Here is a 26324-nt window from a genome sequence, read left to right on the forward strand (position 1 = left end):
GTCAGCGCACTCTCAAATGTTGTTTTTTGCCATCATTGTAGCTTGCCACACACACATCAAACGATTTGTTTATTAAACATAAGAATGAGTGGGAGTTTTTGTCACAAACTGACTCGTAGGAAGTGACAAAGAGCTCTTACAGGACCAGGGCACAAATAATAATATAATAATAATCAATAATTTTGCTCTTTATTTAACCATCTTACATATAAAACCTTATTTGTTCATCGAAAATGGTGAATAACTCACCACAGGTTAATGAGAAGGGTGTGCTTGAAAGGATGCACATAACTCTGCAATGTTGGGTTGTATTTGAGAGAGTCTGTCTTAAATCATTTTCCACGCACAGTCTGTGCCTGTATTTAGTTTTCATGCTAGTGAGGGCCGAGAATCCACTCTCACATAGGTATGTGGTTGCAAAGGGCATCAGTGTCTTAACAGCGCGATTTGCCAAGGCAGGACACTCTGAGCGCAGCCCAATCCAGAAATCTGGCAGTGGCTTCTGATTAAATTACATTTTCACAGAACTGCTTGTTGCAATTTCGATGAGACTCTCTTGTTCAGATATCGGTAAGTGGACTGTAGGCAGGGCATGAAAGGTATAACGAATCCAGTTGTTTGTGTCATCCGCTTCGGGAAAGTACCTGCGTAATTTCGCACGCAACTCACTCAGGTGCTTCACTATATCACATTTGACATTGTCTATAAGCTTGAGTTCATTTGCACACAAAAAATCATACAATGATGGAAAGACCTGTGTGTTGTCCTTGTTAATGCAGACAGAAAAGAGCTCCAATTCTTAATCATAGCCTCAATTTTGTCCCGCACATTGAATATAGTTGTGGAGAGTCCCTGTAATCCTACATTCAGATCATTCAGGCGAGAAAAAACATCTCCCAAATAGGCCAGTCGTGTGAGAAACTCATCATCATGCAAGCGTTCAGACAAGTGAAAATCAGTAAAGACAACTTTAAGCTCACCTCTCAATTAAAAAAAAAAATGTGTCAATACTTTGCCCCTTGATAACCAGTGCACTTCTGTATGATGTAAAAGCGTTACATGGTCGCTGTCCATATCATTGCATAGTGCAGAAAAGACACGAGATTTCAGAGGCCTTGCTTTAACAAAGTAAACCATTTTCACTGTCGTGTTAAAAACGTCTTTCAAGCTGTCAGGCATTCCCTTGGCAGCAAGAGCCTCTCGGTGGATGCTGCAGTGTACCCAAGTGACGTCGGGAGTAACTGCTTGCACGAGCGTTACCACTCCATCTCCCTGTCATGGCTTTTGCGCCATCAGTACAGATACCAATATGAGCATCAGCTACGTTTGGCTACATATGGACCGTTAGTGGATAGAGTAATGGTTCATGTAATTGGATGTTAATTATTTGACTAGGCTACCTGTATTTGACATTGTGTTGTTATTTCACTGAACACTAGATGGTTTAAGTTTATTTTTGGCAGTGAAACGAGGATACTCAGGCGAGAAAAAAACCTCACCCAAATGTATAGCCCTGTTGGAAAATATAAATGGACTGTTTTTAAATGTGAATCACATTTTTATTTGGCGTACCCCGACGGCGTTGCGCGCATCCCAGTTTGGGAATACCTGATCTATAGAGATGGATGACTCATGTTTGTATACAGCAAATGAAAAGCGCACTGTTACTGGTTGTTTTTAGTTGCCTTATCAAAGAGGGAATGGTGAATGTTCAGTAACTTATTAGCATTGAATATCAATACTGTGCATCAAAGAAAGTTGTTTTTTGAGTTCCACATTCTAAAGGCCCCTGGGAGAAGAAGTTTTTCAAACTTGCTTTGAGTTTGCTCAAATGGCCAAAAGATTTCTCTGGAACTCTACTAGTTAGTCATGTGAGTTTCTCTGTGCTCCTGCTGAGTTTCCAATAAGTTTCAGATTACAATCTAATTTGAAATTCCAATTTGTTTTGGAATACCCCCACGCTTTGATTTATGTAGGGAAGCAATGTAAGTTGCTTAGCTTACTGATGCCAAAGTATTAAATATTTCTCAGTTGGCATGAAACTCACAGTCCTTGAGAGAAGGAAAGGGAGGGAGGCGGACTGAGTGCAGGAGCGAGAATGAAAGTTAAGTTTAGCCTTCCTCAACTGTAGCTGTGTTTACTATGTCACAGGATGATATCATGTCACAGGATGATATCATGCCACGAGGAGAGACCTGCTACACAAGCTCTACATTCCACCTCTGATTGAATTTCCCTCTGCTCACCGCCCAGGGTATCCCCTTTTAGTGGCAGACCGTCAGTGGGTCTGTTAACCCTTATCATTTGATGTGTGCGTGTCATACATACCTCACACCTCGCTCTGGGTAAGGGCTCGCTGCTCACTGCTCACTGCCTTATTACCTATTAAGTGTTTCTTAAATATGCTATTCATACTTTGGATCACGGGAGGTTGAGGGAGCAATCCACTGAGGGTTTCCAATGTCAGCACAAGGCTGTGGTCTCATAGTGTGTGTCCTAAGGGAGATGATATTGGACGACAGGGTAGCCTAGTGGTTAGAGCGTTGGGCTAGTAACCGAAAGGTTGCAAGTTCGAATCCCTGAGCTGACAAGATACAAATCTGTCGTTCTGCCACTGAACAAGGGAGTTAACCCACTGTTCCTAGACTGTCATTGAAAATAAGAATTTGTTCTTAACTGACTTGCCTAGCTAAATGACGGTAAAATATGAACACATGTTTTGTGATGGTTTCTGCAGGTGGCTCTGATGTTAAGTAGCAGAACAAATGTTTGGGTTGTTAGGGTTCTTGGCTTACGGCCGCTCTTTGTTGTGCAAATCTGCAGATCATACCACAGTAAGTATACAGAAATTTGTCTTGGCTCAGAAAACAGTTTAAACAGATAATGCACGTTCCCTAAGCAAAGTGAAGACTCCAAGAGTAAAGGGTCAGCTAACATTCTGATTTATTATCAGTTGTATTTCCGACATCAGTGTCATGTTTCCACAGATAAGAAAAAGCCAATGTCACAGTTGGAACATGGTTGAATGTCAAACATTACCAGTTGCCTTTTTGAATCCTAAGACAAACTTTGTCCAAAGTGGTCAATACTTTGTTTTACATGAAGAAAACCCAACTATCTGTCTGTGTGTCTGTGTCAGTCTGGGAGTGTTTGTCTTATGTCCGTCCGACTCTTTTTCTGTGTCAGATTTGATCATGTAGGCTCTGTAATTCTTCAGTGTTGGGCTATCTAAAGTGTTTCTTAAATCTTGTCTTATGTCCTGTAGGTTTGTGTGTGCCCAGCTTCCCAACCCTGTTCTGGAGAGCATCAGTGTGATTGATACTCCTGGTATCCTGTCTGGAGAGAAGCAGAGGATCAGCAGAGGTATGGCTCTCAACCTCTCCACCCCTCTCTCAACCTCTCCACCCCTCTCTTTACCTCTCCACCCCTCTCTCAACCTCTCCACCCCTCTCTTTACCTCTCCACCCCTCTCTCAACCGCTCCACCCCTCTCTCAACCTCTCCACCCCTCTCTTTACCTCTCCACCCCTCTCTCAACCTCTCCACCCCTCTCTCAACCTCTCTCCACCCCTCTCTCAACCTCTCCACCCCTCTCTTTACCTCTCCACCCCTCTCTTTACCTCTCCACCCCTCTCTCAACCAACCACCCCTGTCACCACCCCTATACCCTTCTCTCAACCCCTCTACCCCTCCCTCCACCACTCCACCCCTATCTCTACCCCTCTTTCAACCCCTCCATCCCTTACAATCTCTCTACCCCTGTCTTCACCCCTCTCTCAACCCCTCTACCCCTCTCTCCATTCCTCTACCCTAATCTCCACCCATATGTCCATCCCTCTCTCAACCCCTCCATCCCTTACAACCTCCTCCCCTCTCTCCACCTGTGCTGCTGAACCCACTGAGACATTTGCATAGCCAGTTCTGGATCAAAACTTTAATTATGTCTTCCACACTGAAACCACTTCTGTAATTACTCTATTAGCATTTTCTGGGACACGTTTGAACCTTCAATTTCCAGTATTTGTGGTGAAAATAGCAAGCAACCTTCAGATATCCTGCTTCTCTGTGACTGACCTTTTTTTCCTCTGACCCTTTGACCCTTTAAACCACATACTGTATGGGAAGTCAGGGAAACGTGTAGCTGTGGCAGTGTTTTAATCTGCATTCAATCATGATGTGTTGAAAGACACCAGAGATCAGAGTGAGATACTCTATGCAACACCCCTATGTTTATAGGACTGTGTAACATGGTCCAGCAGCTCTTTCCACATGAATTCCAGTAAACAGTAAAGACCATTGTCTATTAGTCTCTGAGTACACACACGCTTAATCCTAATAAGAAATCTGTGTTTTATTTCAGTGATGACTCTCATAGGGGTTTCAAAGCTGCAAAGTATGTAAATACACCTTCATTTATGCCCTCTGGTATTCTGAATGTATCTGTGGTTCTGGGAATGGCAAAGTGGACAGGAGTACTGATCAATGTCACCATGATGTCACAGTGTTCCAGCCCTCTTATCAACAAGGACATCAAGACTCTGCAGTAGACATATATGGTGTTTACCACTATACTCAATGAATAAATGGTTCTTTGGCTGTCCCCATAGGATAACCCTTTTGGGTCACATGTCGAACTATTTGTGGAACGGATTGTTCATGGATCCCAAAAGGGTTCTACATGCAACCAAAAAAGGTTCTTCAAAGGGTTCTGTCACGCCCTGGCCTTAGTATTCTTTGTTTTCTTTATTATTTTAGTTAGGTCAGGGTGTGACATGGGTATTTATGTGGGTTTTGTAGTGTCCAGGGTGATTGTAAGGTTTAGGGGGTTTATTTAGAGTAGTTGGCTTTATGTTTAGTATAGTTGTCTAGCTGTGTCTATGTTGTGTGTAGTTGTCTAGGAAAGTCTATGGTTGCCTGAATGGGTTCCCAATTAGAGACAGCTGGTTTCTGTTGTCTCTGATTGGGAGCCATATTTAAGGTAGCCATAGGCTTTAGTTTGTTGTGGGGAATTGTCTATGTCTGAACGTTTGTAGCCTGTGTATGTGCACTACGTTTATTAGCTTCACGGTCGTTTATTGTTTTGGTTAGTTTGTAAGTGTTTTTGTTTCGTTTTGCCTTCTTCATTAATAAAAGGAAGATGGCTTATTTTCCAAATGCTGCGTTTTGGTCCGTCTCTCCTCCACACGATCGTGACAGAATTCCCCACCACAACAGGATCAAGCAGCATGATCGGAACCAACAACAGCGGCAAAGTAAACAGGACTCATGGACATGGGAGGAGATCCTGGACGGCAAAGGACCCTGGACTCAGCCAGGGGAATATCGCCGTCCCAAAGCGGAGCTGGAGGCAGCGAAAGCGGAGAGGCGGTTTTATGAGGCAAAGGCAAGGCAGAGTGGCTGGAAGCCCGTGAGTAACACCCAAAAATTTATTGGGGGGGGGGCTAAAGGGGAGTGTGGCGAAGCCGGGTTGGATACCTGAGCCAACTCCCCGGGCTTGCCGTGGAGTAAGAGGGCGTCGTACTGGTCAGACACCGTGTTATGCGGTAAAGCGCACGGTGTCCCCAGTACGCGTGCTTAGCCCAGTGCGGGCTATTCCACCTTGCCGCACTGGGAGGGCTAGGTTGGGCATCGAGCCGAGTGCCATGAAGCCGGCCCAATGTATCTGGTCTCCAGTACGTCTCCTCGGGCCGGCGTACATGGCACCAGCCTTACAGGTGGTGTCCCCGGTTCGCCTGCATAGCCCAGTGCGGGCTATTCCACCTCGCCGCACTGGCAGGGCTACGGGGATCATTCAACCTGGTGAGGTTGGGGAGGCTCGGTGCTCAAGAGCACGTGTCCTCCTTCACGGTCCGGTATATCCGGCGCCACCTTCCCACCCCAGCTCAGTACCACCAGTGCCTACACCACGCACCAGGCTTCCAGTGCATCTCCAGAGCCCTGTTCCTCCTCCACGCACTCTCCCTATGGTGCGTGTCTCCAGCCCAGTGCCTCCAGTTCCGGCACCACGCACCAAGCCTCCTGTGCGTCTCCAGAGCCCTGTATGCACTGTTCCTTCTCCCCGCACTCGCCCTGAGGTGCGTGCCCTCAGCCCGGTACCTCCAGTTCCGGTACCACGCACCAGGCCTAGAGTGCGCCACGAGAGTCCAGTGTGCCCTGTTGTTGTTCCCCGCACTAGCCTGAAGGTGCGTGTCCTTAGCCCGGTACCTCCTGTTCCGGTACCACGCACCAGGCCTATAGTGCGTCTCAGCCGGCCAGAGTCTGCCGTCTGCCCAGCGGCGCCTGAACTGCCCGTCTGCCCAGCGGCGCCTGAACTGCCCGTCTGCCCAGCGGCGCCTGAACTGCCCGTCTGCCCAGCGGCGCCTGAACTGCCCGTCTGCCCAGCGGCGCCTGAACTGCCCGTCTGCCCAGCGGCGCCTGAACTGCCCGTCTGCCCAGCGGCGCCTGAACTGCCCGTCTGCCCAGCAGCGCCTGAACTGCCCGTCTGCCATACGCCGTCTGAACTGTCCGTCTGCCCGTCTGCCATGAGCCTACAGAGCCGTCCGCCAGACAGGAGCCGCTAGAGCCGTCCGCCAGACAGGATCAGCTAGAGCCTTCCGCCAGACCGGATCAGCCAGAGCCTTCCGCCAGACCGGATCAGCCAGAGCCTTCCGCCAGACCGGATCAGCCAGAGCCTTCCGCCAGACCGGATCAGCCAGAGCCTTCCGCCAGACCGGATCAGCCAGAGCCTTCCGCCAGACCGGATCAGCCAGAGCCTTCCGCCAGACCGGATCAGCCAGAGCCTTCCGCCAGACCGGATCAGCCAGAGCCTTCCGCGAGCCATGACCAGCCAGAGCCTTCCGCGAGCCATGACCAGCCAGAGCCGTCAGCCAGCCATGACCAGCCAGAGCCGTCAGCCAGCCATGACCAGCCAGAGCCGTCAGCCAGCCATGACCAGCCAGAGCCGTCAGCCAGCCATGACCAGCCAGAGCCGTCAGCCAGCCATGACCAGCCAGAGCCGTCAGCCAGCCATGACCAGCCAGAGCCGTCAGCCAGCCATGACCAGCCAGAGCCGTCAGCCAGCCATGACCAGCCAGAGCCGTCAGCCAGCCATGACCAGCCAGAGCCGTCAGCCAGCCATGACCAGCCAGAGCCGTCAGCCAGCCATGACCAGCCAGGATCCGTCAGCCAGCCATGACCAGCCAGGATCCGTCAGCCAGCCAGGATCCGTCAGCCAGCCAGGATCCGTCAGCCAGCCAGGATCCGTCAGCCAGCCAGGATCCGCCAGCCAGTCCGGAGCTGCCGTCCCTCAGGCCGGAGCTGCCGTCCCTCAGGCCGGAGCTGCCGTCCCTCAGCCCGGAGCTGCCGTCCCTCATCCCGGTGTTGCCCCTTATCCCGGTGCTGCCCCTTATCCCGGTGCTGCCCCTTGTGTCGATGTTACCCAAAAGATTAAGTGGGGGTAATATGAGGGTGGTCATTTGTAGGGGGAGATATAAGCTGGGATTGACTATGGTGGGGTGGGGACCTCGCCCTGAGCCTGAGCCACCACCGTGGTCAGATGCCCACCCAGGCCCTCCCCTAGACTTTGTGCTGGTGCGCCCGGAGTTCGCACCTTAAGGGGGGGGCTATGTCACGCCCTGGCCTTAGTATTCTTTGTTTTCTTTATTATTTTAGTTAGGTCAGGGTGTGACATGGGTATTTATGTGGGTTTTGTAGTGTCCAGGGTGATTGTAAGGTTTAGGGGGTTTATTTAGAGTAGTTGGCTTTATGTTTAGTATAGTTGTCTAGCTGTGTCTATGTTGTGTGTAGTTGTCTAGGAAAGTCTATGGTTGCCTGAATGGGTTCCCAATTAGAGACAGCTGGTTTCTGTTGTCTCTGATTGGGAGCCATATTTAAGGTAGCCATAGGCTTTAGTTTGTTGTGGGGAATTGTCTATGTCTGAACGTTTGTAGCCTGTGTATGTGCACTACGTTTATTAGCTTCACGGTCGTTTATTGTTTTGGTTAGTTTGTAAGTGTTTTTGTTTCGTTTTGCCTTCATTAATAAAAGGAAGATGGCTTATTTTCCAAATGCTGCGTTTTGGTCCGTCTCTCCTCCACACGATCGTGACAGGTTCTCCTATGGGGCCGCCGAAGAACCCTTTTAGGTTCTAGATAGCACCTTTTTTTCTAAGAGTGTACTGACATAAACACTCTCTGGAAGTACCTGGCTAGAATGGATTGTCAACATTGTATGTACATGGTGCATTACTTTTTCTTTTAGTGTGTGCCAATGTTTCCCTCACTCTTGTGTCTTTTCACTGATGATAGATGTCACAGTGAGAGATGCAAATAAAATTCGTAGAATCCTCAGAGGTGATTGAACGGAAGTATGTCTTGGCACACACGACACACCAATATTCCGGGAAAAAGGGTCTCCTTGTTCCATGTCAGGGAGAGAAAAGAGAGAGTAACTGGCTTCCTGTGAACCAGTCCAGTCTCACTCCTCACCACAGGGTCAGGGTTACCTCCAGCTGATACCTACCTGCTGAGAACTCCTACCCTACTGTACCTTAGCTCTCATCTCACCTTACCGCTACACCTCTACTCTTCTACTGTACCTTAGCTCTCATCTCACCTTACCGCTACACCTCTACTCTTCTACTGTACCTTAGCTCTCATCTCATCTCACCATACCGCTACACCTCTACTCTTCTACTGTACCTTAGCTCTCATCTCATCTCACCTTACCGCTACACCTCTACTCTTCTACTGTACCTTAGCTCTCATCTCACCTTACCGCTACACCTCTACTCTTCTACTGTACCTTAGCTCTCATCTCATCTCACCTTACTGCTACACCTCTACTCTTCTACTGTACCTTAGCTCTCATCTCACCTTACCGCTACACCTCTACTCTTCTACTGTACCTTATATCTCATCTCACCTTACCGCTACACCTCTACTCTTCTACTGTACCTTATATCTCATCTCACCTTACCGCTACACCTCTACTCTTCTACTGTACCTTATATCTCATCTCACCTTACCGCTACACCGCTACACCTCTACTCTTCTACTGTACCTTAGCGCTCATCTCATCTCACCTTACCGCTACACCTCTTCTCTTCTACTGTACCTTAGCTCTCATCTCACCTTACCGCTACACCTCTTCTCTTCTACTGTACCTTAGCTCTCATCTCACCTTACCGCTACACCGCTACACCTCTACTCTTCTACTGTATTCTACCATATCACACTGTGCTGTGCTCTTCTTCTCTTCTCTATAAACTGTCTGAGACCCATAAAACCTTACCTCACCACTGTATACTCTACTGAAGCCAAGTCTATAGGACATGTGGTGTGGCAGATAGATGTGTGCCTCTGTGTTTGCATCAGGCTCAACTAGGTTGTAATCTCCCCCTGAGATCAGCCAGCCAATCTCTGCGGGGGTCCGTGTCCTCCTGTTTGTTTTGTGCATGGTTAGTTACTTCATTCCACATTCAGCAAAAGTCCATCACCCACCCGATAGCCCACAGTAATCACCCAGCACGGCCCACCCTGGCCGTCAGCACTTTCCTTTGGGCTGCCGGTGTGTGTGTGTGTGGTGCAGTGGTGTGGTGGCTTGTGTGTCTGTGGCTATGTGTTTGGTGAGCTCACGGTCCAGTCGGATTAGGGCTGATTCAGGGGAGCAGAGAGGAGAGAGGAAGCAGAGAGAGAACCCAGCTTTAGAGCTATACACAGGAAACATGGAGTAGTCAGAACCAGAGCCCCTACATACAGAGTGACTCCAACGTCGTCACATAAGCACAAAAGTCCAGTAAACTGTGTAACATCATTTTTGCCACAACCAAACTCAAAAGAGCTTATGGAGCCAAATTGTATGCAGCAGTTTATGCAGAGTAGGCCTATGTTGTCATTGAATGTGTATTCAAATGTAAAGCTTAGCATTTACTAGTAAAATCAATCAGTGTTTTGGGACTGCTGGTAATGCTTGAATGACTAATATGCTGAGGATCTTACTTTGTATAGTCAAGTAATTCCCATTTTATTAGACCAGAGGCACAAAATTGTGCATACATGAACTTGCAAATTCACACTGCTGGTCGCGTATCTAGATTCTAGAGTTAAAGTATAGGGACTCTAACTTGGCATCATCAAAAGCCTGTGATTGCAGGTTACTGCTTGTTTGTCTACGTATTCTCCCTATAATTTGGCCCGGTTGTCATTGGTGATGCACTTGTACCTTTCATGCCCCTAAAGCATTCATAACAGGAAGTGAGCGTGTCTCAAAGCCGATGTTAACCAAGTGGCCCCTAAAAACCACTCTCATGTGTGTTATAGTGGGTATTCATAAAATTTACTCTTGGACTCAGTTTGAGTTTCCTGGGGATCTCCGGGTGTTTTCACATATACGGTAGTCCTCTTTAAAAGAACCAATCTCAGTCCTCTTTAAAGTGAACTCTGTGATTTAAAAAGCGATATAACTCGGTTCTCTTTGCATTCACATTGCTATCTTTAGAAAGGAAGGATCGTGCTATCCGGGATATTTGGGACGTCCCTATGCTAAATCCTAACCCTAACTGTAACCCCTACCCTTACCTTAACCTTAACCCTTACCGTAACCATTTTAAATGACAACTTCAATGGGGTACCGTCAGAGTTGTGACGTCCCAAGGATTCTGGATTGCACGGACCTTGATTTTGTACCCTATGTTGTGATTCTCACCAAATGTCTTTGTCTTCTCACACTATTCATAATCGAATAAACAGCGTATGAAGCTTTCTTAGCTACTAGATCACATATTGCAAGAAAATAATCAGAAATTCGTGTCAGTACAAAACTCCACACATATTTTGGAATTTCTGTGCATCCTTGACAATCGCTTATCAATATCCCCCCCAAAGAATTTCCACAAACCTGCACATCATCATCTTCTCGATTTAGTGGCACCAATGTGAGTGGTTATGGCAGGGGAAATGGTGTTGCGGTAGTCTAGTCTGTAGTGCGGGGATAATGACAAGTGAACCTGGGGAGCTGTAACGGTTTTCTTCCGTTGGTGAAGGAGAGGACCAAAATGCAGCGCGGCTAGTGTTCAACATGTTTAATAAACAAAGAGACGATAACGTGATCACTATACAAAATACAAAACAATCAATGTGAAAACCGAGACAGTCCTATCTGGTGCAGAACACAAAGACAGAAGACAACCACCCACAAACCCCAACACAAAACAAGCCACCTAAATATGATTCCCAATCAGAGACAACACAAAACACCTGCCTCTGATTGAGAACCATATTAGGCCAAACATAGAAACAGACAAACTAGACACCAAACCCACCCAGCTCACGTCCTGACCAACACTAAAACAAGTAAAACACACAAGAACTATGGTCAGAACGTGACAGGAGCTTTGTGTTCACATTGCCTTAAAAAAGGGCACCGGACCACGGAATTCAAATGAACCGAACTCAGACCACCTCTCAAGATGGTCTCAGTTCGGTACACTTCGAGGGATCTTTTGAAGGGTCTGAGTTCTTTGGCGTGTTCACACTGAATAAAAAAATAAGCGAACCGCATTGAGTTCACAAAAAATATCTGAAAAAGACCAAGTGTGAAAACACCCTCAGAGAGTTGTATAACTTTGAAGCACAGCTCTTTTCCAGGTTTAGGCATACACTGTACATCAGAAGCTCTCCTCCCAATAAAATTAATATATTACATCACTGATGATGTCTAAATGTTCCATCCATAGCATCAGTGAAGGAAGGCTGTGGTCTTCCTGCCCCTGTACATTCCCATTAGGAGCAGAGAAGTCATTAGGGCAGGCTGGGCCTTAGGCCCTGCTCTCTCATTAGCCAATTCCTGTCGGTCTCGCGTGTAAAGCTGCCCGTGTCTCGGCCCTGCAGCCTGAAGCCCTGGTCTGGAATCCCTGGACTGCTGCCTCCCTCTGGATGGCTGTGTGTGACGCTTATAATCTTATCTCTTGCCCTCTCATTCTCTTGCTCTATCTCTCCCTCTCTCTTCTCTCTCTATTTGTCACTCACGTGCACACACACACTCACGCGAGCACTCAAACACACTGTGTTACAGTATGTGGGATGGTAGTTCATGGCAAGCTGTGCTCTCTCCCATGCTCTGGGTCAGGCTGCTCTCTCCCTCTCGTTAGTGTGTTAGTGGGATGTTCAGATTTAGCACTCCTAATGAGAATGGCTGCCTGGCCATGTGAGGAGCCTTAACACTGCACACCAGGTTGAGTCGCACTGTGAAATACTTGCCTTTTACAATCGGGTGTTACAAGATAGCAAGATAGGCCCTCAGTGTTTGTCTCTGTAGAGACTACTTTAAAGCCCAGGAACATTGTTTATACCAGGTATATAAACCTTTCTGTTAAACAGCTGACCCGCTGTAGGCTTAATGTGGTTTGGAGATGTGGGTTGTAGTCGTGTTGAAAAGATGCTTAACAAGTGTAATCCTTTTAGAGCAGACAGGTGCATGTGTGTGAGTGTCAAACATGCCTGTGTGTGTGTGTCTGCGTGTACTTCCTGCTGTTTTGTCTCCTCTCCCACTGCGCTGCGTGTTGGCCTGACAGGGCCTGTTGGATTAATGGGGCTGAATAATGCGTGTAGTACAGCTTAGGATCCTACGTACAGCACTGTAGTGGACAGACCTGAGGATACTTTTCACAGCTTGTTTTTGTCTTAGGATTCCTGGATAAGTGGACAAATTAACATAACATCACTCATGACCATGTTTATGTTGTCATCATCAACTGAATAAGATGGCTTGTGTCAAACATTTAAGAAAGAGTGGTGGGTTTGAAACAGGTTAAAGTTGAGAGACAATTACTGCTTGATACTTTCAAGTAACTCACAAAAAGTATTACCCTTTAGTACCAGTCGTAGCTAAGTAGTAAACAGGCCATATCTCTGTTAACTACTTCAGTCCCAGAGGCCTGACGACAGTTGGCCAGGGACAAGTGCTCATGTATGGGGACTGAAGAGGGTTGGCACAATAATTAATTGTATTACTTTGAACAGAGATATGGCACACCTTCCTCCTTCATGGCAGCACGAGTACAAGGAGGGTGACCATCTGTGTATGCTTAGAACTGAGCCATAGGATAGAGAGATGAGAGAGAAGCAGGTTTCTTAAAAACACAGACTTACCTGGCAGATGGGCAGGATAATGACCTCAGTAAGGATGCCCAGAAGGGACAATTATAAAAAAGTCTCTAAGCCCACACACTGTGTGCCATATCCTTGTAGTTATAGAGAAATGGAGTGCTGGTTTGTTTATGGACAGCCATCGTTAGAGAATGCTACCTCCCCCTGTTGTTTTTATCCTTTGGTAAAAAAAAATGAAAACAGCAGTATAATAAAAGCTCGTTAAGAGTAATTCAGAAAATGACTTGGAGCTTTTTAACCATGTATCTCCAGTATTTTTTTTTTCTCAGGAACTCAACTTACAGTTGCGAGTTAGAATAGTAGAATAAACAAGGTGCAATTTCAAAATTTGTTTGCGCGTCATCAGTTTTTCTTGTGTTATGTCAGTCACTGATAGTCAGTTAATTGATAGTCAGTTAGTGAGCAACTGCCGCCCCTGATGAGGTGAACTGAGTTTATGAAGTCTTTATAAACCATTTGATCATGCATTTTCAGCTTACTGAATTTGAATCTAACAAAGAGATGCACAGTCTCTTCTTAATTTATTTATTTACTAAGTGGTTTCCACCCTTTTAAGTTAATCAATCGTCATCTTCAACAGGGTGCATGCCTGCCCGAAGTAGATTATTGTCTGATTACAGAGCGTTTTCACAGCCAAGTGCCAAGACTGAGTTCCCATGTCAACCAGTAACACAGTTAAACTTCTGAGGGCCAAGGAGTCAGAAGTACAGCACTAAGAAAGACATGAAGACTATCCCTTACTTTTGTACTGTCATTGAACTGTGGAAAATGACAGATTCCTGAATCTGATATTCCATTCCAATCACTCCCTATGGCTTCTAAAGCCCAAGTGTAGGCAAAGTCATAGAGCTAGCTGATTATGTGTTCAGTTCGGTTCCAAGTCAGTGATGTGAAGAATGTGGGAGTTTTGGTATATCATAGTTCTGACACTTGTTACCTTTGGATTGACTTTGGAACTTATAAAACATAGTCACTCTTTCCATCTGATCAGGAAGCAGAGCATACAGAACATTGGCTCCAGGTTTGTTAACTATTGCATGCCAAGGTATACAATTCTTTATTAACGCAGGTCCACATTTATGATGCTTCCAATATTGATAGATTACATATAGTCTTCACTCTTCATTTATAGTTAAACTACTTCAAATATGGTAATGTATTAAAACGTTATTCTACCATGGCTGTTCACCCACTTAAAATCAATGTGTAGAACAAAGTCCCCCACTCCAATGTGTTCCCATAGCAAATAAATGGAAGGCTAAATTTACCTTACTCACAGTCAGCACAGCTGTGTGTTTGTGTTTGTGTGTGTGTGTGTGTGTGTGTGTGTGTGTGTGTGTGTGTGTGTGTGTGTGTGTGTGTGTGTGTGTGTGTGTGTGTGTGTGTGTGTGTGTGTGTGTGTGTGTGTGTGTGTGTGTGTGTTTGAGTGTACTGTGTGTGTGTGGAGCCTGTCCTTGCCAACTGGACTCAAGGGTAGATGTAACATAGATTAAATAAAATCTGGGACACTCCAATTAGTATGATATCTTAAGTTTCGTATGATATCTATTAATTTGTGGATGTCCATCATCAATTTCGTATGATATGTTACGAATTACAATTCATATGATATTTTAAGACTTGCAGTTCTTACAATATGTTATGAATTGCAATTGGTAAAATATGTAACACATTTGCAAAATGTATGATATGCTACAAATTACAATTTGTTGTGGCTAGGTGGCTATAATGTTAGCTAGGTAGCCAACATTAGTTAGGCTTGGGGTTAGGGGTTAAGGTTAGGGTAGGAGTTAGGTTAAAGGGTAAGGGGAAGGGTTAGCTAACATGATAAAAAGTAGTAAGTACTTGCAATGTTGCTAATTAGTTAACATTTTCTGTGATGGTTCTTGACGGTCTCTGTCTGAGGCTTGCCCTATAGTGTGAATGGTACGAGTATGCATATATTTGCCATCTCTGTCTCATTCCCCTCCGCTCTGGTTTCTCTCGTTGCTGTGGTAACCCCACAGAATATGTTTTCAATCAAAATGGTCAAAAATGAAGAGAAATATCTGTCTGGAAGTGGTCTGAGTGGGGAGGGGGAAACTGTAAACTAGCTGTTATTGGCAGAGAGGTTTGAAACTCTCTTATTGGTCTATTAACTAATTTACCACCTGGTGCTGTCACCAGGCAGGCCAGAACTACATCCCAGCAAAACAGGCAGAAATTTCAGGCGGTCTTTTCAAACAGCTCTTACACTAAAAGGGCATCAATTTCACAATTTCACAGTATTATTCCATCATAGTGTGGAAATATATACACTGCTCAAAAAAATAAAGGGAACACTTAAACAACACAATGTAACTCCAAGTCAATCACACTTGTGTGAAATCAAACTGTCCACTTAGGAAGCAACACTGATTGACAATAAATTTCACATGCTATTGTGCAAATGGAATAGACAAAAGGTGGAAATTATAGGCAATTAGCAAGACACCCCCAATAAAGGAGTGGTTCTGCAGGTGGTGACCACAGACCACTTCTCAGTTCCTATGCTTCCTGGCTGATGTTTTGGTCACTTTTGAATGCTGGCGGTGCTTTCACAATAGTGGTAGCATGAGACGGAGTCTACAACCCACACAAGTGGCTCAGGTAGTGCAGCTCATCCAGGATGGCACATCAATGCGAGCTGTGGCAAGAAGGTTTGCTGTGTCTGTCAGCGTAGTGTCCAGAGCATGGAGGCGCTACCAGGAGACATGCCAGTACATCAGGAGACGTGGAGGAGGCCGTAGGAGGGCAACAACCCAGCAGCAGGACCGCTACCTCCGCCTTTGTGCAAGGAGGAGCACTGCCAGAGCCCTGCAAAATGACCTCCAGCAGGCCACAAATGTGCATGTGTCTGCTCAAACGGTCAGAAACAGACTCCATGAGGGTGGTATGAGGGCCCGACGTCCACAGGTGGGGGTTGTGCTTACAGCCCAACACCGTGCAGAGCGTTTGGCATTTGCCAGAGAACACCAAGATTGGCAAATTCGCCACTGGCGCCCTGTGCTCTTCACAGATGAAAGCAGGTTCACACGCACATGTGACAGACATGACAGAGTCTGGAGACGCTGTGGAGAACGTTCTGCTGCCTGCAACATCCTCCAGCATGACCGGTTTGGCGGTGGGTCAGTCATGGTGTGGGGTGGCATTTCTTTGGGGGGCCGTACAGCCCTCCATGTGCTCGCCAGAGGTAGCCTGACTGCCATTAGGTACCGAGATGAGATCCTCAGACCCCTTGTGAGACCATATGCTGGTGCGGTTGGCCCTGGGTTCCTCCTAATGCAAGACAATGCTAGACCTCATGTGGCTGGAGTGTGTCAGCAGTTCCTGCAAGAGGAAGGCATTGATGCTATGGACTGGCCCGCCCGTTCCCCAGACCTGAATCCAATTGAGCACATCTGGGACATCATGTCTCGCTCCATCCACCAACGCCACGTTGCACCACAGACTGTCCATGAGTTGGCGGATGCTTTAGTCCAGGTCTGGGAGGAGATCCCTCAGGAGACCATCCGCCACCTCTTCAGGAGCATGCCCAGGCGTTGTAGGGAGGTCATACAGGCACGTGGAGGCCACACACTACTGAGCCTCATTTTGACTTGTTCTAAGGACATTACATCAAAGTTGGATCAGCCTGTAGTGTGGTTTTCCACTTTAATTTTGAGTGTGACTCCAAATCCAGACCTCCATGGGTTGATAAATTTGATTTCCATTGATCATTTTTGTGTGATTTTGCTGTCAGCACATTCAACTATGTAAAGAAAAAAGTATTTAATAAGAACATTTCATTCATTCAGATCTAGGATGTGTTATTTTAGTGTTCCCTTTATTTTTTTGAGCAGTGTATATAAAAGACAGGAAAATCTCATTTTTGACTGCACTAGGTCTTTAAACATTTAGCCTTCTATTCTACCAGGACCCTGACTGTGTTTCAGTACTGGAGAGGTGCATTACTAGACTGTATTGTGTTTATCATAATGTACACCCATACGTCTCCATCTCCACTTGAAGCACTGAACCCCAATTTTCTTTCCCTTCATTTCATTTTCACCTCTGTTTGTGTCTCTCTCTCCCCATGTACAGCTGCAAATGAACATGGACCCGGCTATAGCGAGTATCGTAAATGCCCATATGGAGGTATTGTAGTGAAAGCACAGTGTTAACCAATGCAGCTTGCCTATACTACTACACAATAAACCCTATGGAGGTTCTGCAGTGCTGCGTCAAGCCAGACCTGCCATGAAATAACTGGGTTCCCTGACATTAACCTCTATTGTTCCCACATCGTTTTATAATCCCTGCCAACCAGTTTCACTGCTCTTATTGTCCTGCCCATTATTCACGTATGGTCTCTTACCTCCTGTGCGGCTGCCTATATGTATCAAAGTCCCTGCTGAGGCGAAGGAGCATTGAGATGTAGTGTTTAGTTCATTTTAAGCCCTTACAGTAAATGTTGATCCACAATATCTTTAGGGTAAGTCTAGTCAATAAACTCGAAAGAAACACTAGAACAGGCGTATGAAGTAGTAAATAGGTAATAAACACCACCACCTCATAAGAAAAGGTGAGAGAGATATATTGTCCATCCCTACCGCAGGTAACAATAAAGCCCCATAGTGAAACTGCCAAATCATCAGGGATGAGGCCTATGCGCCTCTATCCCCCGTGTCGGCATGGGATAACATCCATGGCTGCCATATTCCATGCCTGTGATTTGAACAACATTAACACACTAATCCCAACTTCTGGTGCGGTCTTCAATTCTGGGAATTCTGTGGAACTCTTCCCCTTTGCTGTAAGTGCTCCAAGGTAAGGAGGAGCTCTGCCTAGCACCCCTGGAGTTGGAAAGATTGAAGAAGAGCTGTTTGGTGCTTCAGGAGGCAGGTGATAGATGGTAGGCATATGTGTCTTGATATTGAAATATTCAGTGTCTCTGCAAAAACACAGTTGGAGGTTGTGTTGTTGTGTCTATGATGTGTCACAAACAATCAACCTGAATTGAAAGTCCTGGGTGGTCATCTTAGTATTTTTTCTACACTGAACAAAAATATAAGCACAACATGTGAAGTGTTGGTCCCATGTTTCATGAGCTGAAAAAGCTTATTTATCTCACAGATGTCTGAAGTTTTGAGGGAGCATGCAACTGGCATGCTGACTGCATGAATGTCCACCAGAGCTGTTCTCAGGCAATTGAATGTTTATTTCTCTACCATAAGCCACCTCCAACGTTGTTTTAGAGAATTTGGCAGTATGCCCAACCGGCCTCACAACCGCAGACCACGTGTAACCACGCCAGCCCTTCACATCTAGCTTCTTCACGTGTGGGATCGTCTGAAACAAGCCATCCAGACAGCTGTGGGTTTCCACAACCGAATAATTTCAGCACAAACTGTCAGAAACCATCTCAGGGAAGCTCATTTGCGTTCTCATCGTCCTCACCAGGGTCTTGACCTGACTGCAGTTCAGCGTCGTAACCGACTTCAGTAAGCAAATGCTCACATTCGATGGCCAATGGCACACTGGAGAAGTGTACTCTTCAGGAATTAATCTCAATTTCAACTGTATGGGGCAGATGGCAGACAGCGTCGTGTGGGTGAGCGGTTTGCTGATGTCAATGTTGTGAACAGAATGCCCATGGTGGCGGTGGGGTTATGGTATTGGCAGGCATAAGCTATGGACAACGAACACAACTGCATTTTATCGATGGCAATTTGAATGCACAGAGATACCGTGATGAGATCCTGAGGCCCATTGTTGTACCATTCATCTGCCGCCATTAGCCTGATAATGCACGGCCCCATGTCCCAAGGGTCTAAGGGTCTCTACACAATTCCTGGAAGCTGAAAATGTCCCAGTTCTTCCCAGACATTGAAGAGGAGTGGGAATACATTATACAAGCCACAATCAACAGCCTGATTAACTCTATGCAAAGGTGATGTGTGAGGCAAATGGTGGTCACATTAGATACTCACTGGTTTTTTGATCCACGCCCCTACCTTTTTTTAAGGTATCTGTGACCAACCGATGCATATCTGTATTCCCAGTCATTTGAAATCCATAGATTAGGGCCCGATTCTAATTTATTTCAATTGACTGATTTCCTCATATGAACTGTAATTCTGTAGAATCTTTGAAATTGTTACGTTTATGTTTTTTTCAGTGTATTTCATAGTCCTTTCAATTGTCTCTCTTCTTTCAACTCAATTGTGTGTTCTTTACAGATGCTTTATTTGTCTCAATAACCTGTATGTTCATGTATTGTCCTCATAATGCTATAGCACGTACAGTGGCAAGAAAAAGTATGTGAACCCTTTAGAATTACCTGGATTTCTGCATAAATTGGTCATAAAATTTGATCTGATCTTCATCTAAGACACAACAATAGACAAACACAGTCTGCTTAAACTAATAACACGCAAACAATTATACGTTTTCATCTTCATTGAACACACTGTGTAAACATTCACAGTGTAGGTTGGGAAAAGTATGTGAACCCCTAGGCTAATGACTTCTCCAAAAGCTAATTGGAGTCAGGACTCAGCTAACCTGGAGTCCAATCAAAGATACAGTGAAATACCCTCACCATCCAATGGGAACTCCTCTGTCATTTCAATGGCATTCAAATAAGCTGTCATACTTATTGACGTCTACCACTGACATCTTGTCAGTGGGAGACTTAGCTACCTTCTTTACTAGGAATACATGCTTTGGGAATGGACTGAAAATATGGACTGAAAACATCATCTGAAAATATGCTGCCAGCTAGAGAGTAGAGTACATTTTCATTTCTCTGCGGGTGAAATCTGTTTTTCCCCGACGGCTCTCTTTGTCTCTTGACTTCTGGGATCACTGCCTTCAGATTAGACAGCTAATTGCTCCATTAGATTAGCCATCATTTGGGGGATTCTCTTTATCTGTGCTGAAACACCTCTGTCTCTCTCTCTCACTATCTAACTCTTTCACTCTATCTATCTGCTGCTGGCAGGAGGAGAGTAAAGTGGTTCAGTCACCCACTTAGTGTAAAGCACAGGAGGTTGATGGCACGTTAATTGTGGAGGACGGGCTCATGGTAATGGCTGGAGCGGAACCAATAGAATGGTATCAAATAGTGTATTCACTGACATTTTCAACCTCTCCCTGTCTGAGTCTGTAATACCAACATGTTTCAAGCAGACCACCATAGTCCATGTGCCCAAGAACACTAAGGTAACCTGCCTAAATTATTACCGACGCGTAGCACTCACGTCTGTAGCCATGAAATGCTTTGAAAGACTGGTCATGGCTCATATCAACATCATTATCCCAGAAACCCTAGACCCACTCCAATTTGCATACCGCCCCAACAGATGCACAAATGATGCAATCTCTATTGCACTCCACACTGCCCTTTCCCACCTGGACAAAAGGAACACCTATGTGAGAATGCTATTTATTGACTTCAGCTCAGCGTTCAACATCATAGTGCCCTCATAGCTCATCACTAAGCTAAGGGCCCTGGGACAAAACACCTCCCTCTGCAACTGGATCCTGGACTTCCTGACGGGCCGCCCCCAGGTGGTAAGGGTAGGTAACAACACATCCGCCATGCTGATCCTCAACACAGGGACCCCTCAGGGGTGCGTGCTCAGTCCCCTCCTGTACTCCCTGTTCACTCATGACTGCACGGCCAGGCACGACTCCAACACCATCGTTAAGTTTGCCAATGACACAACTGTGGTAAGCCTGATCACCGACAACGATGAAATCTGACCGTGTGGTGCAAGGACAACCTCTCCCTCAACGTGATCAATACAAAGGAGATGATTGTGGACTATAGGAAAAGGAGGACCGAGCACGCCCCCATTCTCATTGACAGGGCTGTAGTGGAGCAGGTTGAGAGCTTCAAGATCCTTGGCGTCCACATCAATAACAAACTAACATGGTCCAAGCACACCAAGACAGTTGTGAAGAGGGCTCGACAAAACCTATTCCCCCTCAGGAGACTGAAAAGATTTGGAAAAGGTTCTACATCTGCACCATCGAGAGCATCCTGACGGTTTGCATAATTGCCTGGTATGGCAACTGCTCGGTCTCCGATCACAAGGCACTACAGAGGGTAGTGCGTACGGCTCAGTACATCACTGGGGCCAAGCTTCCTACCATCCAGGACCTCTATACCAGGCGGTGTCAGGAAGGCCCTAGAAATTGTCAAAGACTTCAGCCACCCTAATCATAGACTGTTCTGTCTGCTATCGCATGGCATGCGGTACCGGAGCGCCAAATCTAGGTCTAAGCAGCTTCTACCCCCAAGCCATAAGACTCCTGAACATCTAATCAAAGGGCTACCTAGACTATATGCATAGCCCCCCCCCCCCCCCGCCTCCCCCCCCCCCACTACTTCTACGCTGCTGCTACTCTCTGTTATTATCTATGCATAGTCACTTTAATAACTCTACCTACAGTACATGTACATTTTACCTCAATTACCTCGACACCGGTGCCCCTGCACATTGACTCTGTACCGGTACACCCTGTATATAGCCCCGCTACTGTTATTTACTCTGTTATTTACTGCTGCTCTTTAATTATTTGTTAATCTTATCTCTTACTTTTTTGGTATTTTCTTAAAACTGCATTGTTGGTTAAGGGCTTGTAACCCTTAAGCTTTTTCACTGTAAGGTCTACAGCTGTTGTATTCAGCGCATGTGACAAATACAATTTGATTTGATTTGAAATACATCAAACACATGGTTTCCAGGTGTTGTATGCCATTCCATTAGCTCCGTTCCAGACATTATTATGAGCCGTCCTCCCCTCAGCAGCCTCCTGTGGTGTAAAGCCTGTTATCCAGCCAGTGGGGCCGAGGGTAGGTTAGGGGAGGCTAGCGCTGCAGCCCCTTGAGGTCAGGAGGCTAATGCTTCGAGGAGAGGAGAAGAGGGTCATGAAGTCACACTGTCGTGTCCTGTCCTGTCATGTCATGTCCTGTCATGTGAAGTAGTGAGAACTAAGTGCAAATCAAGAAGTGAGTTCAAGATATATTAGCAGGGGTTTAAAGAAATAATGTCATCATGTTATGTTCTCAATGGTAAGTGGTAAGATACTAAATGATCAACCATTACCTCATTGTGTTCAAATGCCTTTCAGCCTCTATCTTAACAAGTGGTTCTGTTCTCTTTTGTAATTGATGACTTGTCATACTCTTGAGCAATAGGCCTACCAAGTTCACAACACTCTTCTGGTTACTCAGCTGGACACCACTGGGCCACCCAGTCTGTTGTTCTGCTGGTTGTTGACCCTGCCTCTCTCCCGCCTCTCTCCCACCCCTGGCTCTCTCCCACCCCTGCCTCTCTCCTGCTTCTCTCCTGCCTCTCCCCTGCCTCTCTCCCGCTTCTCTCCCACACCTGCCTCTCTCCTGCCTCTCGCCTGCCTCTCTCTTGCCTCACTCCTGCTTCTTCCCTGCCATTCCCCTGCCTCTACCCTGCCTCTCTCCTGGCTCTCCTCCATCCTTGCCTTTCTCTTGCCTCTCTCCACCTCTCCCACCCTTGCCTCCCCTCACCCCCTTCGTGTCTAAAGGCTACGACTTCGCCGCCGTGCTGGAGTGGTTTGCAGAGCGCGTGGACCGAATCATCCTCCTCTTCGACGCCCACAAGCTGGACATCTCAGACGAGTTCTCGGAGGTCATCAAGGCCCTGAAGAACCACGAAGACAAGATCCGGGTGGTTCTTAACAAGGCTGACCAGATCGAGACGCAGCAGCTGATGAGGGTCTATGGCGCCCTCATGTGGTCGCTGGGGAAGATCGTCAACACACCCGAGGTGATTCGTGTATATATAGGGTCATTCTGGTCGCACCCACTGCTCATCCCTGACAACCGTAAGCTGTTTGAGGCGGAGGAGCAGGACCTGTTCAAGGACATCCAGTCACTGCCCCGCAACGCTGCCCTCAGGAAGCTCAATGACCTCATCAAGAGGGCACGACTCGCCAAGGTAAGCTCTAACCTCACACATGCATGGTCCAACACACGCATGCAAACACACATTCTCTCACAAAAGTAAGAGTGGCTAGTACTCCTAAGCACTATGTTATGTCATTTTGGCCTAACTAGGAAGTTCTCTTTTATTAGGTATTAAGTAATTTTTCGAAAGAGAAGAAAAGTCTTTGTTTTAAATAGCTATTTTGAATGGAACAGAATCTCCATACAGGAGTTGCTACTGAACTTAATAAGCTACCAATCCTGACTGATGGGTACAGTGACTCATTGTGCAAGAGTAATGACTGCAATTACATCCACTTTGTCAATGCAAGATAACCTTCCCCTACTGAGCGAAGCTGCAATCCCCAGGGGACATTGTGTGACTGCGTGGTGTGATGAGGGCTGGTACAGTGGCGGTACCAGGGTGCCTTCCCAACTGAGCTACACTTTAATAGAGTCCTAAAGCATTGGTGGCACTAAGAACACAGTCACACCAAATCAATTATCAGTCACATGTCACTACTGTTCATTTGGCATAGAGCGTTGATTGGATGTAAATAAGACATGGTAGATGGAGTTAGTCATGGGACAAATCTTGACCTCAGATTGACCTCGGAATTCTCTTCGTTTTTCAAATAATGAGGTGACAAAGTAGCATTGGTATGCATTTATTGTCTTACGGCAATAAGAAAAACGTGTTACTATATTGATTTAATTATTATATTGATGAATAATTTATTCCAAACTAGATTGCAAGGTCAGTGGTTCTGTGATCAAGGCCTACAATCTTAGAAAAAAAGGTTCTATCTAGAACCTTAAAGGGTTCTCCGGCTGTCCCCATAGGAGAACCCTTTGAAGCACCCTTTTTGGTTCCAGCTAGAAACCTTTTGGGTTCCATGTAGGACCTTTTCCACAGAGGGTTCTACATAGAACCCAAAAAGGTTTTCCCTGGAACCAAAAAGTTTTTTCCTATGGGGACAGCCGAAGAACCCTTTTGGAACCCTTTTGGAACCCGTTTCTAAGAGTGTACTGGGTGACCGATAGATGAGCATCCTGGGATCCAAGCAGTAATCAGGATAAAGACAGGTCAATCAACACAGTACAGGGTGTCTGTGTTCATACAATCATCCTCACAGCCACTGACATACCAGATGATTAACAATCAGCCTCACATGAAGAATCTTTCTCCCCAAGGCTGTATTTATTGTATCAGCCTCCCAGACAGCCAGGGAATCCCTCAACCCCTTCTGTCTTTCTGTCTCTTTCTGTCTCTCTCTCCATCTGGTATCTTATTAATTTCTAGGTAGCACCGTAAGCATTTCACTGTTGTATTCGGCGCACTTGACAATAGTGGGGAGTGTTCAATTGATGAGGTTGTCAGAATTCCTGGGATGGTCTTACCATGTGGTTCCAACCGGATATTTAAACAGAAATATCAGCTTCTTGTCCAGTTAGTGTGGAATGGAACTTCATGAGATATTCATCAGAGAGCAGTGAGACAGAGGAGAGACCGTTCTGATGTAAATTAGAGAGAGAGAGAGATAGATTGGGTAGCATTGATTTGACATGCCACCTGAGCTCAGGAGGTTATTATGTGATAGCCATTACAGCGGCTTAACTCTGGGCTACCTCTCCTATTAGCCCCAAACCAGTATATGTGACTGATGACCAGGTCCTCTGTTGTCATACAATACAGGCACCACCTCATCTCCACACTTCAGATGGCTGTTCTGGAGATCACACAGCCACAGCAGGATGTCCTGAGGAGGGAGTGTGTGTGTGTGTGTGCCCGTGTGCGTGTTTTGGGGGCATCCCTGGCCACAGTCCAAAGAATCCACCAAACAGGTGGTCACCTTGAGAGGAAATGGTAACCCACCTCCGGCCTCCTCCTGTCCCCTGTCCCCCTATTCCTGGTCCATGGAACCTGGTCCATGTCCTGTCCTATGCCTCTGTCCTGACCAGACCAGAGAGGTGGGCTTCCTCTGCTGTCAGCAGCAGTGTGCTCATCCATCCGCCAAAGGGAAACAGAGACAGAGGATACAGAGGTTCCACTGAAGGAGCTGGTTACTCATGTAGTGCCAGCCTGTGCACACACACACACACACACACACACACACACACACACACACACCTACTATTGTTACATAACTTTTATTCCTCAAAGAATACAGTCAATAATGTCTGGAGCAACTATTGAATACCAACAAAAACATTGTGGCCTTGGATGTGAGTAGATGTTGCCGTTTCAGTGCTTGAAACTTGTTTTACACCTTTAGTATGCCTTATCTCAGCAATCATGTCCACTCTTTCAACATACAGTGCATTCGTAAAGTATTCAGACCCCTTGACTTTTTCCACATTTTGTTATGTTACAGCCTTATTCTAAAATTAATTAAATTGTTTTTTTCCTCATCAATCTCCACACAATACTCCATTATCATGAACCAAAACCTGGTTTTTAGAACATTTTTGCAAATTTATACAAATTTAAAAACTTAAATATCACATTTACATAAGTATTCAGACCCTTTACTCAGTACTTTGTTGAAGCACCTTTGGCAGTGATTACAACCTCGAGTCTTCTTGGGTATGACGCTACAAGCTTGGCACACCTGTACTTGGAAAGTTTCTCCCATTCTTCTCTGCAGATCCTCTCAAACTCTGTCAGGTTGGATGGGGAGCGTCACTGCACAGCTATTTTCAGGTCTGTCCAAAGATGTTCGATCAGGCTGGGCCACTCAAGGACATTCAGAGACTTGTCCAGAAGCCACTCCTGCGTTGTCTTGGCTGTGTGCTTAGGGTCGTTGTCCTGTTGGAAGGTGAACCTTCACCCCAGTCTGAGGACCTGAGTGCTCTGAATCAGATTTTCATCAAGAATCTCTCTGTACTTTGCTCCGTTCATCTTTGCCTTGATCCTGACTAGTCTCCCAGTCCCTGCCGCTGAAAAACATCCCCACACCATGTTGCTGTCACCACCATGCTTCACCGTAGGGATGGTGCCAGGTTTCCTCCAGACGTGACGCTTGGCATTCATGCCAAAGAGTTCATTCTTGGTTTCATCAGACCAGAGTATCTTGTTTCTCATGGTCTGAGTGTCCTTTAGGTGCCCTTTGGCAAAATCCAAGCGGGCTGTCATGTGCCTTGCACTGATGAGTGGCTTCTGTCTGGCCACTCTACCATAAAGGCCTGGTTGGTGGAGTGCTGCAGAGA

The 26324-nt window shown here is 46.2% G+C and overlaps 1 protein-coding gene across 4 annotated transcripts in view; it reads left to right on the forward strand.

Moving 5' to 3' along the window:
• Positions 1 to 26324, forward strand: part of ehd3 (EH-domain containing 3) — a 41838-nt gene that overhangs the window by 11376 nt on the left and 4138 nt on the right. For 2 of the 4 annotated variants that reach the window (XM_071370253.1, XM_071370254.1), the window contains 3 exons: positions 3266 to 3363; positions 17246 to 17299; positions 22715 to 23127. In XM_071370253.1, the coding sequence (XP_071226354.1) occupies positions 3266 to 3363; positions 17246 to 17299; positions 22715 to 23127 (565 nt within the window). The remainder of the gene's footprint in view (positions 1 to 3265; positions 3364 to 17245; positions 17300 to 22714; positions 23128 to 26324) is intronic. The other 2 variants (XM_071370255.1, XM_071370256.1) reach the window with 1 other exon arrangement.

This window comes from Salvelinus alpinus, chromosome 27 (assembly GCF_045679555.1).
Source record: "Salvelinus alpinus chromosome 27, SLU_Salpinus.1, whole genome shotgun sequence".
NCBI lineage: Eukaryota > Metazoa > Chordata > Actinopteri > Salmoniformes > Salmonidae > Salvelinus > Salvelinus alpinus.